The sequence below is a fragment of the Lissotriton helveticus genome, chromosome 3_2, assembly GCF_964261635.1.
Source record: "Lissotriton helveticus chromosome 3_2, aLisHel1.1, whole genome shotgun sequence".
In the NCBI taxonomy this organism is placed as follows: Eukaryota; Metazoa; Chordata; class Amphibia; order Caudata; family Salamandridae; genus Lissotriton; species Lissotriton helveticus.
The window spans coordinates 492,319,813-492,336,085 of NC_136062.1; the positions used below are offsets into that span (position 1 = coordinate 492,319,813).

A 16,273-nucleotide genomic window follows, 5' to 3' on the forward strand; every position below is an offset into this window, starting at 1 on the left:
AAGGGGCACTGGTCGCACTGGTACTAACCGGACCCCACACCTCCACCTGGCGTCCTGTGTCTACTGACTCTCCCAGTGAAGGGGCACTGGTCGCACTGGTACTAACCGGACCCCACACCTCCACCTGGCATCCTGTGTCTACTGACGCTCTCAGTGAAGGGGCACTGGTCGCACTGGTACTAACCGGACCCCACACGTCCACCTGGCATTCTGTGTCTACTGACGCTCTCAGTGAAAGGGCACTGGTCGCACTGGTCCTAACCGGACCCCACACCTCCACCTGGCGTCCTGTGTCTACTGACGCTCCCAGTCTATTCATGAAGGGGCACTGGTCGCACTGGTACTAACCAGACCCCACACCTCCACCTGGCGTCCTGTGTCTACTAACTCTCCCACTCTATTCATGAAGGGGCACTGGTCGCACTGGTACTAACCAGACCCCACACCTCCACCTGGCGTCCTGTGTCTACTGACTCTCCCACTCTATTCATGAAGGGGCACTGGTCGCACTGGTACTAACCAGACCCCACACCTCCACCTGGCGTCCTGTGTCTACTGACGCTCTCAGTGAAGGGGCACTGGTCGCACTGGTACTAACCGGACCCCACACCTCCACCTGGCGGCCTGTGTCTACTGACTCTCCCAGTGAAGGGGCACTGGTCGCACTGGTACTAACCGGACCCCACACCTCCACCTGGCGTCCTGTGTCTACTGACGCTCTCAGTGAAGGGGCACTGGTCGCACTGGTACTAACCGGACCCCACACCTCCACCTGGCGGCCTGTGTCTACTGACTCTCCCAGTGAAGGGGCACTGGTCGCACTGGTACTAACCGGACCCCACACCTCCACCTGGCGGCCTGTGTCTACTGACTCTCCCAGTGAAGGGGCACTGGTCGCACTGGTACTAACCGGACCCCACACCTCCACCTGGCGTCCTGTGTCTACTGACGCTCTCAGTGAAGGGGCACTGGTCGCACTGGTACTAACCGGACCCTACACCTCCACCTGGCGTCCGGTGTCTACTGACTCTCTCAGTGTGTTCATGGAGGTCTACTGGTCGCAGTGGTACTGACCAGGCTCCATATCATCTCCTCCTAGTAATATAAGTGTACCATAACTTTGATCCAGTCCATGACCGTCCACTGGCTGTGCCGGTGCTGACCAGACCCCGCAGCATCGAATGCGTACCGTGACCTTGAGCCGGTCCATGAACGACTTCTGGTTGCACTGGTGCTGGGAGGTGACCAGCTTCTCGATCATCTGCAGCTGGTCAGGGGTCAGCCTGTGAACCTCTCTGGAGGGGTCTGAAGTGATGTCCTGCAGCGCAGCTGCCGGAGAGGGCTCCTCCCCCTGCGATGGCTGCTTCTTCAGCTTCTTCCGCTGGATCTGCTCCTCAGACAGAACACCTGGTAGAGCATGGTGGAAATTTGAATTAATAAGGCACCCAGCTGTTGCCACGCAGGTCTACACAGATTTTCAAAGAGATTTTCTACTACTGTTCCCATGCACTCAAACTACTCCAAGCCCTTGTAGAGGCATACCGCTCCAGTGCTCTGACCCTGTTCGCAGGGCCGGTCGCTCCACGCACCGCGCGGCTCCCTGTGAGTGCGCCTGGTCATCCCCGCTGCCCCTAGTGCTAAGGTTTTTTTTATTTTTTTCTGTTTTCTGTGCCTGCACTTGTATTTTGTGCCTCTGTATTTGCGACTGTATTTTCTTAATTTTCGCTGCCCCTGGGACCGTCCTTCTCGCTCTGAACACCCCCCCCCGCTCCCAGCTCCCTGCCGCTGCTCCCCGGCGGCCCGCTCCTTTTTCTCTTCTGTACCCTTCTCCCCTTCCCATTCGCCACCCCGCTCCCACCTCCCAGCTGCTCCTCCCTCCCCCCTCCCCCTTTGCCATTTATGGAGGAGACCACGCGTACGCGCAGCGGCCACGCGCAGCGGGCGCGCCGACTGCGCGCCAAAGGCAAACCCGTCTACGCCCGTCCGCGCCTGGACAGCGCCCAGCGCCAAGACCCCTGGCCCTCGAGGATGCCAGCCCACACAACGGACTTATGACACCGCCACCCTCCACGCACTCAACACCGGCCGGAACCCCGCCTGCTACCGAGCCTCCCCGAAACGCACCCACGGACCCTTCACCTGCCAAGCCTGCAAATTCACCTGCCTCCGTACCTGCACCGCACCCGCCAAGCCAAGCACCAGCAACAATCACCTCAAGTGCATCCTGCTCAACACACACTCCGTCCACAGGCACTCCGTCGAACTCTGGAACCTCCTCGACACAACATCACCAGACGTCGCCTTCCTCACATAAACCTGGATGAACGCCTCCTCAGCCCCCGACATCGCCATAGCCATCCCGGATGGCTGCAAGATCACCCGGAGGGACCGAGCCAACAAAACCAGAGGAGGCGTCACCATCGTCCACAGAAACACCATCCGAATCACGACCAACTCAGACGACACCCTCACCGCCGCCGAGCAACTTCACTTCCAGATACACACCGACCCCAAGACCACCCTCAGACGCACCCTCATCTACAGACCCCCGGGACCGCGCACACAATTCAGCGAAGCCATCGCAGACTTCATCAGCCCACACGCCCTAACCTCCTCAGACTACATCCTCCTAGGGGACCTCAACTTCCACCTAGAGAACAACAACGACAGCAACACCGCCGCCCTGCTGGACAACCTCGCCAACCTCGGACACAAGCAACTGGTGAACACCCCCACCCACTACGCTGGCCACACGCTTGACCCAATCTTCTCCTCCAGCAAGCACATCTCCTTCAGCCACTCCACCGGACTACACTGGACAGATCACAGCTGCGTCCACTTCACCTTCAGGAGAACCACGACCCACCACCACCCGCAACAGGTTCCCTGCAGAAGCTGGAGTAAGATCACCGCCGACCAGCTCACCACCTCCCTCAGCCAGAACCTTCCCACCAACACGACGGACCCCAACGAAGCAGCCCGCAACCTCACACAGTGGCTCACCAACTGCGCCAATGACCTCGCACCACTGAAGAACCCTCCCAGCAGACCCGGCAGCAAGAAAGCCTCGTGGTTCACCAACGACCTCAAAAACTCCCAAGAAAACCTGCCGCACCCTCGAGAAAGCCTGGCGCCATGACCAGACAACAGAAAACATGACAGCCTTCAAGAACGCCACCCGCAAACACCACCAGCTGATCCGCACCACCAAAAGGACAACATTCAAAGAACGACTGGACAACAACACCCACACCAGCAAGGAACTCTTCAGCAATGTTAAAGAGCTCTCCAACCCCAGCGCCTGCAACAACGACATCACACCCTCGCAAGACCTCTGTGACTCACTCGCCTCGTTCTTTCACCGCAAGATCGCCGACATACACAACAGCTTCGGCCCACAGACCACACACCCAACCACCGAACCAGCGCCCCCCACCACCACCCTCTGCACCTGGACCTCGGTCAGCACCGAAGACACCACCCGCACGATGAACACCATCCACTCCGGCTCCCCAACCGACCCCTGTCCACACCACATCTTTAACAAAGCCGACTCCATCAACGCACCACAACTCCGAGACATCATTAACAGCTCCTTCGCATCCACCACCTTCCCGGAGAGCTGGAAACATGCCGAGCTCAGCGCCCTCCTGAAGAAACCCACTGCGGACCCCACGGACCTCAAGAACTTCCTCCCCATCTCCTTCCTCCCTTTTCCTGCCAAAGTCATTGAGAAGTCCGTCAACAAACAACTCTCCGCCTTCCTCGAGACAAACGGATCCCTCCACCCCTCGCAGTCCGGTTTCTGAGCAAACAACAGCACCGAGACCGCCCTCATCGCAGCTACCGACGACATCAGGTCCCTGCTCGACAACGGGGAAACTGCTGCCCTCATCCTCCTGGACCTCTCAGCAGCCTTCGACACCGTATGCCACCGCACCCTGATACAGCGCCTCAACAACACTGGAATCCAAGGAACAACCTTGGAGTGGATCATCTCGTTCCTCGCCGGAAGAACCCAGAGAGTCCGCCTCCCCCCGTTCCGATCCGCGGCCACCGAAGTCATCTGCGGCGTCCCGCAAGGATCCTCGCTCAGCCCCACCCTTTTTAACATCTACATGAGCCCCCTCGCAGCCATCGCACGCCAACACAACCTAAACATCATCTCCTACGCTGACGACACCCAGCTGATCCTCTCCCTCACCAACGACCTCACCACCGCCAGAGCCAGCCTCCAGGAAGGAATGAAAGATGTCGCGGGATGGATGAAGCTCAGCCGTCTGAAACTGAACTCAGACAAGACGGAAGTCCTCATCCTGGGACCATCCCCCTCTGCCTGGGACGACTCCTGGTGGCCCCCGGCCCTGGGCACCGCCCCCAAGCCAACGGACCATGCACGCAACCTAGGCCTCATCCTGGATTCCTCCCTCACGATGACCAAGCAAGTCAACGCCGTCTCGTCAACCTGTTTCAACACCCTGCGCATGCTCCGAAAGATCTTCCGATGGATCCCCACCGAAACCAGGAAGACGGTCACCCAGGCCCTCGTCACCAGCCGACTGGACTACGGGAACACCCTCTACGCTGGAACCACAGCCAAACTCCAGAAAAGACTCCAGCGCATACAGAACGCCTCGGCACGACTCATCCTGGACATCCCCCGACGCAGCCACATCTCTGCCCATCTGAGAGACCTGCACTGGCTCCCTGTCAGCAAGAGGATCACGTTCAGACTCCTCACCCACGCACACAAAGCTCTCCACGACATGGGCCCGAAATACCTCAACAGCCGCCTCACACTCTACACACCCACCCGCCAGCTCCGATCCGCCAGCCTCGCCCTCGCCACCGTCCCACGAATCCGCAAAGCCACCGCCGGAGGAAGATCCTTCTCCTACCTGGCGGCCAAGACATGGAACTCCCTCCCCACCCACCTACGGCTGACCCAGGACCATCTCTCCTTCAGGAAACAACTCAAGACCTGGCTGTTCGAGCAGTAGCGACCCCCCCTCCCAGCGCCTTGAGACCCTAATGGGCGAGTAGCGCGCTATACAAATTTGCTTGATTGATTGATTGATTGATTGCTTCGTGAACATCCGCTATTGCTGCGGCATGTGCAGTCACACTGCTCTTGTACACTTACATTGCTCACCTTGCGAACTGCACTCTCATGGCTCAGTGCATGGACGCTCCGCCTGTGCACACACACTGTCCGCATGTCCAGTACTCTCATCTGTTCACCGACTCTGCTCTCCATGCCCCAAGCACACACACTACCCCATGTTGTGTGTACTCACACCACTTCTGTATGATCACAGTTCTACCCCTTCTGCCCCCTCCACGGATACTGTCCCCTGGGCACTCACACTGCTCCTCTGCAGTTTATCGCTTGGCATCTGAGTCCTGAGTATTTGTTTTTAGGAAAACATTAATGTGGGTCTTATCCTAATCATGTTTTTAATTATATTCCACTCTGACCAGAATCCCAGCCCGGCCGTGTGCAGATAAAGAGTTTCAATATCCAGATCCCAGCCCGGCCGTGTGCAGAGAAAGAGTTTCAATGTCCATATATTGATTCCGTCTCAGCAGGAGTAGGGCTGGTCTTATGTTTTATATATATTTATAGAGCGCAGCGGTTACCCGCGGGTGTCCTGGCGCTTAGCTCAAACAGTCGGTATAGCAGCATAGCATGAAGACCTCGGTCTACCCTTCGGTGCTTAGAAGCCATGTCTTCAGTGCCTTTCTGAACGACATCAAATCAGGGGGGGCTCCGATATGGAATGGGAGTTCATTCCATGCCCCAGAGGTGCAGGTAACAAACCTTCTGCCCCCCCCAGTTGGCTTTTTTAAAGGAAGGCGCTCTCCCCGTCTTGGCTCCTAAGGAGCGAAGGGTTGTCGTTGGGGTGTACCAGCTAAAACAGTGTCTAAGATGGTCCGCGCCTCCTCCACGCAGAGCTTTAAAGGCGTTGGAAGGGGATTTGAATCTCACCCGTTGCCTTATCGGCAGCCAATGAAGCTTCTGGATTTCTTTAGTTACCGATGTAAATTTAGGGGGACCTGTAAGCAGCCTGGCTGCTGCAGTCTGCAACAATTGCAATGTATTTATATATTGCTTTTGCATGTTCGGATATAAACCGTTGCAGTAATCCAGTTGTGGTCAAATAAGGGAGGTTATCACTAGGTTTAGGCCAGGCTGTCCTGGGGTAGGAGATGCATTACTTTCCTTATCATCCTGAGGGACTGGAGAGTAGATGCAGTGACCGCATTTACCTGCTCCCTAAAGGCGAGCTTATTATCAACTATTACTCCTAGATTTTTTGCTTTCATGATGGGCTTCGGGAGAATACCTCATTCCTCCGACCACCACCCGGGTGACCGGGAGTTACCGCTGTTGCCAAAAATGATAGCCTCAGTTTTGCTTGAGTCGAGTTTCAAACAATTCTGCGTCATCCACATCTTGATTGATTTCATACAATCATGGAACCTCTTACCCCTCTCTACTTCCTGTTCCGGAAGCAGAGACACCACTGTTGGGATTCTGTCCATCGGGAAGGAGCGCAGTAGACTCCAAGCCGAACCCTGAACGCTGCCGGCCGACAAACGGTCCAAGCGAAGGTCATGGTGGGCCGCGTCGAAGGCCGCCGAGAGATCCAACATAATTAATGCAGCATTGCCTCCATGAAGCCGTGTCTGGTGGCTCAGTGGACTAAAGCATCCACTGCAGGGGCCTGTGTTCAACCTCATGGTCACAGGTTCAAATCCCAGCAGGTCCAGTCAGCCTTTCATCTATTTGAGGTTGATAAAATGAGTACCATTGAGTTGGGTAACAATAAATATCTGTTCTTCAGCGCCAGGACACCTTTGGGTAATCGTGCGCTTTACAAATACACCTGTTATGTTATGTCCCATGCATCCCTGATTTCTTCGGTGGATTTAATAAGTGCTGTGGCCTCCCCATAAGTCATATTGTGCTGAATCTCAGATAAGATTTTCCTGTAGGAAACTCCGGAGCTGCGAATTCATGGCCCTCTCTATTAATTTTGCCGGAAGGGGAAGCCGGGAAATAGGCTGAAAATGATCAGGATCTTTGGGGTAGAGAGTTTGTTTTTTTCTGCAATGGGAGGATCGATGGCTTCTTCTGTGCTTTGGGGAATCCTCTCGACTTAAACATGGCATTGAATAAATAGGTAAGAATATCGACAATGGGTTCAGGAGCTAGTTTAATCACTGATGCCGGGCAAGGATCGTAGGCGGAGCCTGATCGAACGGAAAGAAGTAAATCCAAAGTATATTTCTTAAAGAGCGGGGCAAAATCTGTCAAGACAGCTGAGGATCCGTGTTTGGGTTCCCCCATGTGGACAGGGCCTCCATTTCGCCGGCTGAGGATAGGTTAAAGGAGGAGAAGATTTGTTCAACTTTCTGTAAAAAGAAAGCAGCTATATCATCGCATAATGCTTGGCTGCTAGCAAATTTTAGCGACAGGGGGAGGCTAGTCTAGATACGGTCTTAAAAAGTTCTTTGGTTGAAGATTTAGCCATCATAGTCTGCTTTGAAAAAAAATCATTTTTTGTTTTAAGTACGAACTTTCTGTATACAGTAAGACTTTGGGCCATGTTATCAAGAAAGGGTGATACATTATCGCCGCTTTTATCGGCAGGAAACTGCTGCTAAAGCGGTGATAATGGGCTTGATAATGTGCCCTTGTGAATTCCCATAGCAGCCCTGGTTCTGGTGTTAACATGGGCCTCAATGGGAATTCAAAAGGGCATATTATCAAGCCCATTATCGGTGCTTTAGCGGCAGTTTCCTGCCGATAAAAGCGGCGATAATGTTTTGCCCTTTCTTGATAATATGGCCCTTTGGTTGTAAGGCTCTTTTTCTACATAGTTGTAATTCCTTCCCCAGTTACGTTCTAGGCGTTTACCGATGAGTTTTTGTTCCCGGAGTACCTCCGAGTACCACAGAGCTGTTAACTGGGAGTGTTTAGGATTTAGTAATTTTTCAGGAGCTAGAGTCCTACAAGCTGCCTCCACCCACTCTGTGTACCACGCAGTGGCCTCCTTTGCCTCAACCAGCAAAGGTTGAATGGTGGAGGAGAGATAATCTCCTAAAGAGGATCCCTTCATGTTGTGACCGCGATGCGACCAGGCTTTTGGAGACCTTACGGTTGAGCTGCTGGCCTGGGGAAGACAGCTCAAATGGTATCGCGAAATGACCGGTCAAAGTGAGCTGCAGTGTAGGTTAACTGCGGATAGTTTGATCAAATTAAGTATGGGCGAAATCGCGGTCCGCGAATTCGCAGTCTGCAAAATCCGCAAATTTGTGCGAACTTGCTAATTTTTTTATTTTGGCGTGTTCGCTGATTTTTTTTTCCAGCTCGGCTACCGCGAACTTACCCATGAGGTCGTTTTTGGGCGCAGCCATCTTGTTCGCAGGAGGAAAACAACTCGGCAAACTCAGAATCAAGGTAAGTCAACTCAGCGCGTGCGAGATTGTATTTTTGAAGCACGAACAAGCAAAAAAAAATTACGAACTTACGAATTGCGGATTTTTGGCAATTTCGCGCAATTCGCGGATCGCAAAATTGCCAAAAATCCACAAATTTCGCGAGCGGAACGAATTTTCAGCCCATGCTTCGATAAAAGACCGTCCAGGGTGTGGCCTGCAGCATGGGTAGGCCTTGTACTCGCCGTGTTGATCCGGTACCACTCATGACATCTATCAAGCGAGTAGTGACCATGTCCGTAAGGGTCGCCAAATTAAAATGAATATCACCCAGTATGGTGAAATGATCAGTCCAGAGCCCATCCTCTAGCAGGGGCCAATGTCAGCCAGGAACACATTCTTCGGGCCTGGAGGTCTGTCAAGTAAAATTCCTTTAAAAGAGTGATGATGCGAGAGGAGAAAACAGAAAGATAGTGCTTCACAGGAGGAACTAGAAACGGTTTGAAATGCAGCAGTTATCGAACTAGATGACCCCTAGACCCCCCTCCTAAAGAACCTGTACAGCGTGTGAACATGGAGTCGTGTCGGTGTCTTTTGCTGACGACACCCAGCTATTGGTGTCAGTGACACAGAGTGTGGAGCTTACAGCACCATGTTTGACGAAGATCTGAAACTTGCCCCTCGGCGTCTTTTTTTACACTAAAGATTTTACGCAAAATCCTGCCATTTATACCTTTATCACATAGAAAAACAGTTGTTGGGGCCCTGGTCCTTTCCAGAGTCGACTATTGTAACGCCCTGTACTTAGGAGCAGAGAAAGGACCGATTGCTAAACTTCAGTCACTTCGGAACGCTTCGGCCAGGGTTCTGCTTGATTTACCCAAACATCACCCCACCTCTGCGGCTATCAAGCAGCTCCACTGGCTTCCAGTCCGTCAGAGATTGAACTTCAAGGCACTTTGTCGAGTGCATAAGGCTCTGTACGGGGGTGGAGCTGCAGACATTCAAACCCGAATTCCTTTATACCAACCGCAACGCTGTCTCAGGTCTGCCAACGCAGGACTGGTTCGCGTTCCGAAAATAAAGAAAGCCAGATGGGGAGGAAAGGGTTTTTCATATCAAGCATCCATCATATGGAACTCCCTCCCCGTGAAAATCAGATTGCAATCACATAGGGCCCTTTTCAGGAAATCGATAAAGAGCTGGCTCTTCCTAATGCCTTAACCCCTTCCGTGCTCATGACGAGCTGAGCTTATCATGACATGCGCGGCGCTCACACGCGGGGCTAATTCCTCCGCTGTGCTGAGAGTTCTGTAGAAACGGGCGTGGTCATGACGAGCTGAGCTCGTCCCGAGCACCGCGGCGCCACACGCGCCACCCTTCCCCCCAGCACAGCGGGGGAATTAGCCCTGCAGGGAAGGGGTTAAAATCCGTCAGCTACCTGGTTGGCTCTTGCTCACCTCAGCGCCAAGACGCCTCGGCAATAGTGCGCTTTATAAGCATCTCAGTCAGTGTGGCATGCGAAACCCGGTGGCGTGGCTTTAACCAAGTCTGGTCCCGAAGCATCATACGTGCACGATTGGGTGACAAAAGCCGATGTTATTTTATGGGTCTTCATTAACTCAGCACATTCCGTACTGTCTTTATTAGTGATCTGTCATTTAACGCTTTCAGTGCTGCCGTCGGCCGTTGAACGTTCGGAGCACTACCTGGCTGGTGCTGCGAATATTTAACGGCCGCCGCAGCGCCCGCCCTTTAAAACCGCCGCATGGCAGCGGCCAACGGGTCAAAAGGATACCTTGCAGGAGTTTATCGTGATGCCTTCCATTACTTGCGGGTGTGTGACACATACGGGGCTTGAGTGCCATATACTCCATCTTTGGTGGACATACCTTACAATTGTGGCAGAAAAAGGAGGGTTGATTTGGGGCCTCATGGAATGTTAGGCACCTCCACGCTGGGTCCTTACCTCCAATGTTCAGAGCGCGTAGCTCAGGCCTGGTATAACTAACGATGGGTCTAGTTTCCAACTTGAAAAGTGCAGGGGTGCTGGCACTGAGCGCGGTCCGAGCGCGGTCCGAGCGCGGACGGGTGCAGACGGGCTTGCGCTGACGGGCTTCAGCTGTCTTTAAATAAGCCCCCATTCAAGGCTAATCGGGCCAGGTGGGCGCGTCCAAGCGCACTGAGAGTGCTGAGCAAGAAACAAAGCGGACAAATCAAAACAGGCTTTTAACCAGGGCCCAGCAGCCCCGGCCTCAGAGGACAGGCGTCCCTGCTCCCTGGGTCATACTGGGAAACATAAATTAAAGGTGGAGAATTTAAGACCATAAAACAAGTACAAATGTTGGAAGGCAACCCTTTCCAATATGGCTCCCACGTAGTAGAGCCCAGCACCTCCTAAGCGCACAACGTGCTTTACAAGGAGAGGAAAGCAGCACTGACGCACAGGTCAGACACCTGCTTCCGTCTCATGTCAATCTGGAACTAAGATCTGGCTGAAAACCAATTGTTACAGGTGCGATTCACCTGTGGCGGATTTATACGCTTCCTATATTGTTATTTATTTGTTGTTTTATAAAGAAAGAACGTATTCACTCGACATGGTTTCAAAGCGCTATCGACAATGTGGGTGAGAAACCCAAGCTGGAGTAGGCCATGTGCTGACTGAAGAAATAAAGAAAGTAAAGCCTATTTACAATATGGTGTTGGGCTGGGACTTGCCCCGGAGTCCAGTCAGTGGTGCAGAGCTGGGCACCGCTGCAGTACATTGGTTCCTGTGCAGTCTTTGAGAGGCAGGGAGGCTTACAGGGCACCCGGGTAAAGATTGGGTAATTATATTGTGTAGGCGACAGCAGGGCATATATAGAAGAGAAGCAGCAGCAAGGAAGGGACAGACCTGGGATGTATCCTGGATTGGCAAAAGTCGAATAAAAAACCCCATAAAAGAATAAATATATAGAAAGAAGCATTGGCTGTGAAGGGAGAGCTTGGCTTAGCTGGCAGCTGTTCAATGCATTGCACCAGCTGTCTTCCAGTGAGCCTCCATTGCCCTTTAACTCACCCCTTAAACCTAGAATGCTCCTACCTTTAATGTTCAATCCCAGAGGATTGCAGGGTTCATCCACATTGCATCCTGGCTGTACCTCCACCTCACCGAAAGAACCCCAAGCGTCCAGGACCCCTTCCACCATCTTCATAGCTCCTACAGCGGCAGAGATATCCTGATAAAAATTCAGAATTTGTCTCCGATCATAAATTCCTGTTGCCACTTGGGACTGGAGAAGCCTCAGGGATGTTTGGCTGTCTTTGATCTCACTGATCTGTTGCTCTTTGTGACCCCCGCTACTCCTGGGTAGGGTGGGAAAACCAGCTTGAAAAGTGGGAATTTTGCTCCCTTTCGTGCCCGCCCCATGGAGTGGTATCGGACCGGATGAGCGGCTCCATGGGAAAAGAAAAAGCAGAGTTGCTTTTTGCAGCACTGCGGGGAGCTGGGCAATGTATTTACCTTTATGCATGAGACGGCCGGCCAAAATGTCATGCGCACTTAGGTGCCTACCACACCCCCGGCCTCAAAACAGCGCAGCCCCGCCCCCAACCAACTGAGCCAGTAGTTTAACACCTTGGGTGCTCATGACGAGCTGAGCTCATCACGCTGCACGGAGGCGCAGTGCTCATGACGAGCTGAGCTCGCCATGACCGCCGCGGCGCTCCCCCGCGGGGATAATTCCCCTGCTGTGCTGAGCGTTCTATTAAAACGGGCGTGGTCATGATGAGCTCAGCTCGTCATGAGCACAGCGCCACCGTGCAGCGTAACGAGCTTAGCTCGTCATGAGCACCGCGCGCGGCCCCCCTCGCCCCCGCACCGTGGGGGAATTAGCCCCACGTCGAAGGGGTTAAATAAAATGATAATAACGTCAAGTTCTTATCATTTTATTTTTCTATTTTTAATTGCTCACTCAGTGAACAGTGGGTCAATGCTTACCGGGAAGTCAACAAGTAGCTGTGCGCTTTAGAAATCCACATCGCATAGCATAGCACAGCATAGCATAGCACAGCATAGCACAGCATAGCATAGCACAACATAGCATAGCATAGCAATGCATAGCGTAGCATAGGATAGCATAGCACAGCACAGCATAGCATTACATATACTCACACTGCTCACGCATGCCCGCCTCCCGGCACTTGCGCAGCCGGCACTCCTGGCACTTGCGGCGCATGTACATGTCGATCTGGCACTTGCCGCTGTTCTTGCAGGTGTAGTGCGTGGTTTTGATGACGCTGCGACGGAAGAAGCCCTTGCAGCCCTCACAGCTCAGCACGTTGTAGTGGAAGCCCGAGGCCTTGTCGCCGCACACGCTGCACAGCTCGTTCCCCAGCATCTTGGGGGCCGGGCCCTTCTTCCGCTTCATCGGGGGCCCCTCTGTGGTACCCCAAAACAGAGAGAGAGGAGACACAAGAAAGTGGGAACTGGTTAGCAAAGGACAAGCAAAGAGTGTCACAGATGAGGAGGGCGAGGTTCACAGAGGAAGAGAGCGATCACCAAGGGGGCATGGGGTAAGAGGGGGTGGTGTGTGTGCGTGAGTGTGAGTGTGTGTGTGCGTGAGTGTGAAAGTGTGAGTGGGTGAGTGAGTGTGTGAGTGTGTGTGTGTGAGTGTGAGTGTGTGTGTGTGAGAGAGTGTGAGTGTGTGTGTGTGAGTGTGAGAGTGTGAGTGTGAGAGTGTGATCGTGAGTGTGTGAGTGTGAGTGTGTGTGTGTGTGTGTGAGAGTGTGTGTGAGTGTGAGAATGTGTGTGTGTGTATGTGTGTGTGTGTGAGTGTGAGTGTGTGAGTGTGAGTGTGAGAGTGTGAGCGTGAGTGTGTGAGTGTGAGTGTGAGTGTGTGAGTGTGTGAGTGTGAGTGTGAGTGTGAGAGTGTGAGCGTGAGCGTGTGAGTGTGAGTGTGTGTGTGTGAGAGAGTGTGTGTGTGTATGTGTGTGTGTGTGAAAGTGTGAGTGGGTGAGTGAGTGTGTGAGTGTGTGTGTGTGAGTGTGAGTGTGTGTGTGTGAGAGAGTGTGAGTGTGTGTGTGTGAGTGTGAGAGTGTGAGTGTGAAAGTGTGAGCGTGAGTGTGTGAGTGTGAGTGTGTGTGTGTGAGTGTGAGAGTGTGTGTGAGTGTGAGAATGTGTGTGTGTCTGAGTGTGAGAGTGTGAGTGTGTGTGTCTGAGTGTGAGAGTGTGAGTGGGTGAGTGAGTGTGAGAGAGACCGAGGTAATAGTCCACTGAGGGTGAAAAATCCATGCGTGAAAAGTATGAGAATGACAGATTTGAAAGAGAGAGAGAGAGAGAGAGACAGCTGAAAGAGATAAGGCAGGTGAGAGTGGGACAGTTCACAGAGAGTAGAAAAGAGAGGGAAAGGTGAGGGCCTTATAGGGAGGAGAGTTAGGGACAGATTAGTGTAAGAGAAGTGAGCGAGAGTTGTAGTTGGGCAGACAGCTTAGGAAGACATCGCTGAAAGAGATAGGGAAAATGGACAGGCTGAAATAAATGGACAGCACTTAAACTTTATTGGTTGAGACACTTTGCAAATAGACTTTAGATGTGCGGCCAGATTCACTGTGCATCCTGAGATCTGAAGTTCATTATAGTGAACTGTTCGCACTATCACGGATTCTCTGTACATAATTCACTGGTGTATAAAGAAAGGTATGGAATATGCTACTTACCAGTATGCATCTGTGCTTGGCATGTAGGGCTGCTGACATTCATATCTGTGCATAGATCGCCGCCTAGTGTTGGGTCCGGATGATTGAGTATTGTTGTCCTGGAAGAGTCTTCGAAGTATCCTGAGATAGGTGGCTCCTCCCCCGGACTACAGTGCGCATGGGCATCGGCTCCATCCCCAGATTGTTTTTAGCCATTGCGGCAGAGATGGAGTATGATACAGTAAGTGATGTCCATGCTAGAGATTAATTCTGAGTGCTACAGCTGCGACAGGCACCGGGGAGGAGGGCGGGCGATATGAATGTCAGCAGCCCTACACGCCAAGAACAGATGCATACTGGTAAGTAGCATATTCCGTTCGAGGCATGTGGGCTGCTGAATTCATATCTGTACATAGAATGGATAGCAGTCTCCCCCTTAGCGGTGGTTGCCCGTGCCAGCTGCAGCAGTCTGAAAAAGAGTCTTGAGAACAGCTTGTCCTACAGCTGCTTGCTGTTTGGAGTGAACATCTACACAGTAGTGTTTGGTAAATGTATGTATGGCTGCTCTACATATTTCTTCTAGAGGAATGTTTCCTAGAAAAGCCATGGATGCCCCTAACTTGCGTGTTGAATGCGCTCTTGGGGGAACTGTTAATGTGCGTTTAGCTTTCTGATAACAAATCTGTATGCACTTAACAATCCATCTGGCTACACCTGATTTGGAAATGGGGTTGCCTTTATGCTATGGTGAAAAGGCAACAAACAGTTGCTAAGTTTTCCTGAAATGTTTTGTCCTGTCTATATAGTACAGGAGAGCTCTCTTAACGTCTAGTGTATGTAGAGCTCTTTCTGCCACTGAATCTGGATTTGGGAAGAACACTGGCAGTTCTATTGTTTGATTGATGTGAAACTGGGATACCACCTTTGGCATAAATTTAGGGTTTGTACGTAGCACTACCCTATTTGCGTGAATTTGGATGAATGGCTCCTGAATAGTTAGGGCTTGCAGCTCACTAACTCTCCTAAGTGATGTAATCGCCACTAAAAAAGCCACTTTCCACATTAGGAATTGTATTACACACGAGTGTAGAGGTTCAAAAGGTGGTCCCATCAGTCTGGTTAGAACCACGTTCAGGTTCCAGACAGGTGAAGGTGGGTGTCTTGGAGGAATCACTCGTTTGAGTCCCTCCATGAAAGCTTTAATAGCAGGTACTGTGAAGAGGGAAAGGTGCTGCCTGTTTTGAAGATAAGCTGCCACCGCAGCTAAATGTATACGTATGGAACTGTAGGCTAGATTGCATCTGTGTAAATGTAACAGATAACATATGATGTTTTGAGTTGATGCATCTAGCGGATTTACGTCATTATTGTTACAATAGATGACAAATCGTTTCCACTTTGCCGCATAGCATGCTCTGGTTGTAGGTCATCTTGCCTCCTTGATAATATTCATGCAGTCAGGAGTCAAGTTCAGGTAATCAAACTCTATGACTTCAGGAGCCAGATCGCAAGGTTCAACTGTTGCGGATCTGGGTGCTGAAGGTCTCCATGGCTCTGCGTTAAACGACTGGGTGTTAATTGCAGCCTTTGATGAGGCACCGCGGAAAGTTCTAGGAACGTGGTGTACCACGGTTGCCTCGCCCACGTTGGAGCAACTAGGATGAGGGTTATTGAGTGTTGTCATAGTTTGCGTGCCACTAGTGGTATGAGCGGGGCTGGTGGAAAAGCGTACGCAAATATGCCTGACCAGTTCATCCATATCGCATTGTCCTGAGACTGCGGATGTGGAAACCTGGCGGCGAAGCTTTGGCATTTTGCGTTTTCCCTTGTGGCGAACAGGTCTATCTCTGGGTGACCTCACTGCTGGAAGTACGGTTGTAGCACTGATGGATGTATCTCCCACTCGTGCATCTGGAGGCTGTGTCTGCTGAGCAGATCCGCCATCTGGTTGTCCCTGCCTGGGAGGTGTTCCGCCATGAGGAATATGTTCCTCTGAATGGCCCACTTCCACATGCTTTGCGCTAGATGTGACAACTGTGGAGAGTGTGTCCCTCCCTGCTTCTGTATGTAGTACATGGCAGTCATGTTGTCCGTGCGGATCAACACGACTTTGTTGCACAAATGTACTTTGAACGCCTTCATTGCCAGA

The 16,273-nt window shown here is 52.2% G+C and overlaps 1 protein-coding gene across 3 annotated transcripts in view; it reads right to left on the reverse strand.

Moving 5' to 3' along the window:
• The window catches only part of NR1H3 (nuclear receptor subfamily 1 group H member 3), a 333,706-nt gene that overhangs the window by 69,287 nt on the left and 248,146 nt on the right, over positions 1–16,273 (reverse strand). For all 3 annotated transcript variants that reach the window (XM_078684465.1, XM_078684464.1, XM_078684466.1), the window contains 2 exons: positions 12,602–12,868; positions 1,190–1,407 (listed from right to left, as the gene is read on the reverse strand). In XM_078684465.1, the coding sequence (XP_078540591.1) occupies positions 1,190–1,407; positions 12,602–12,868 (485 nt within the window). The remainder of the gene's footprint in view (positions 1–1,189; positions 1,408–12,601; positions 12,869–16,273) is intronic.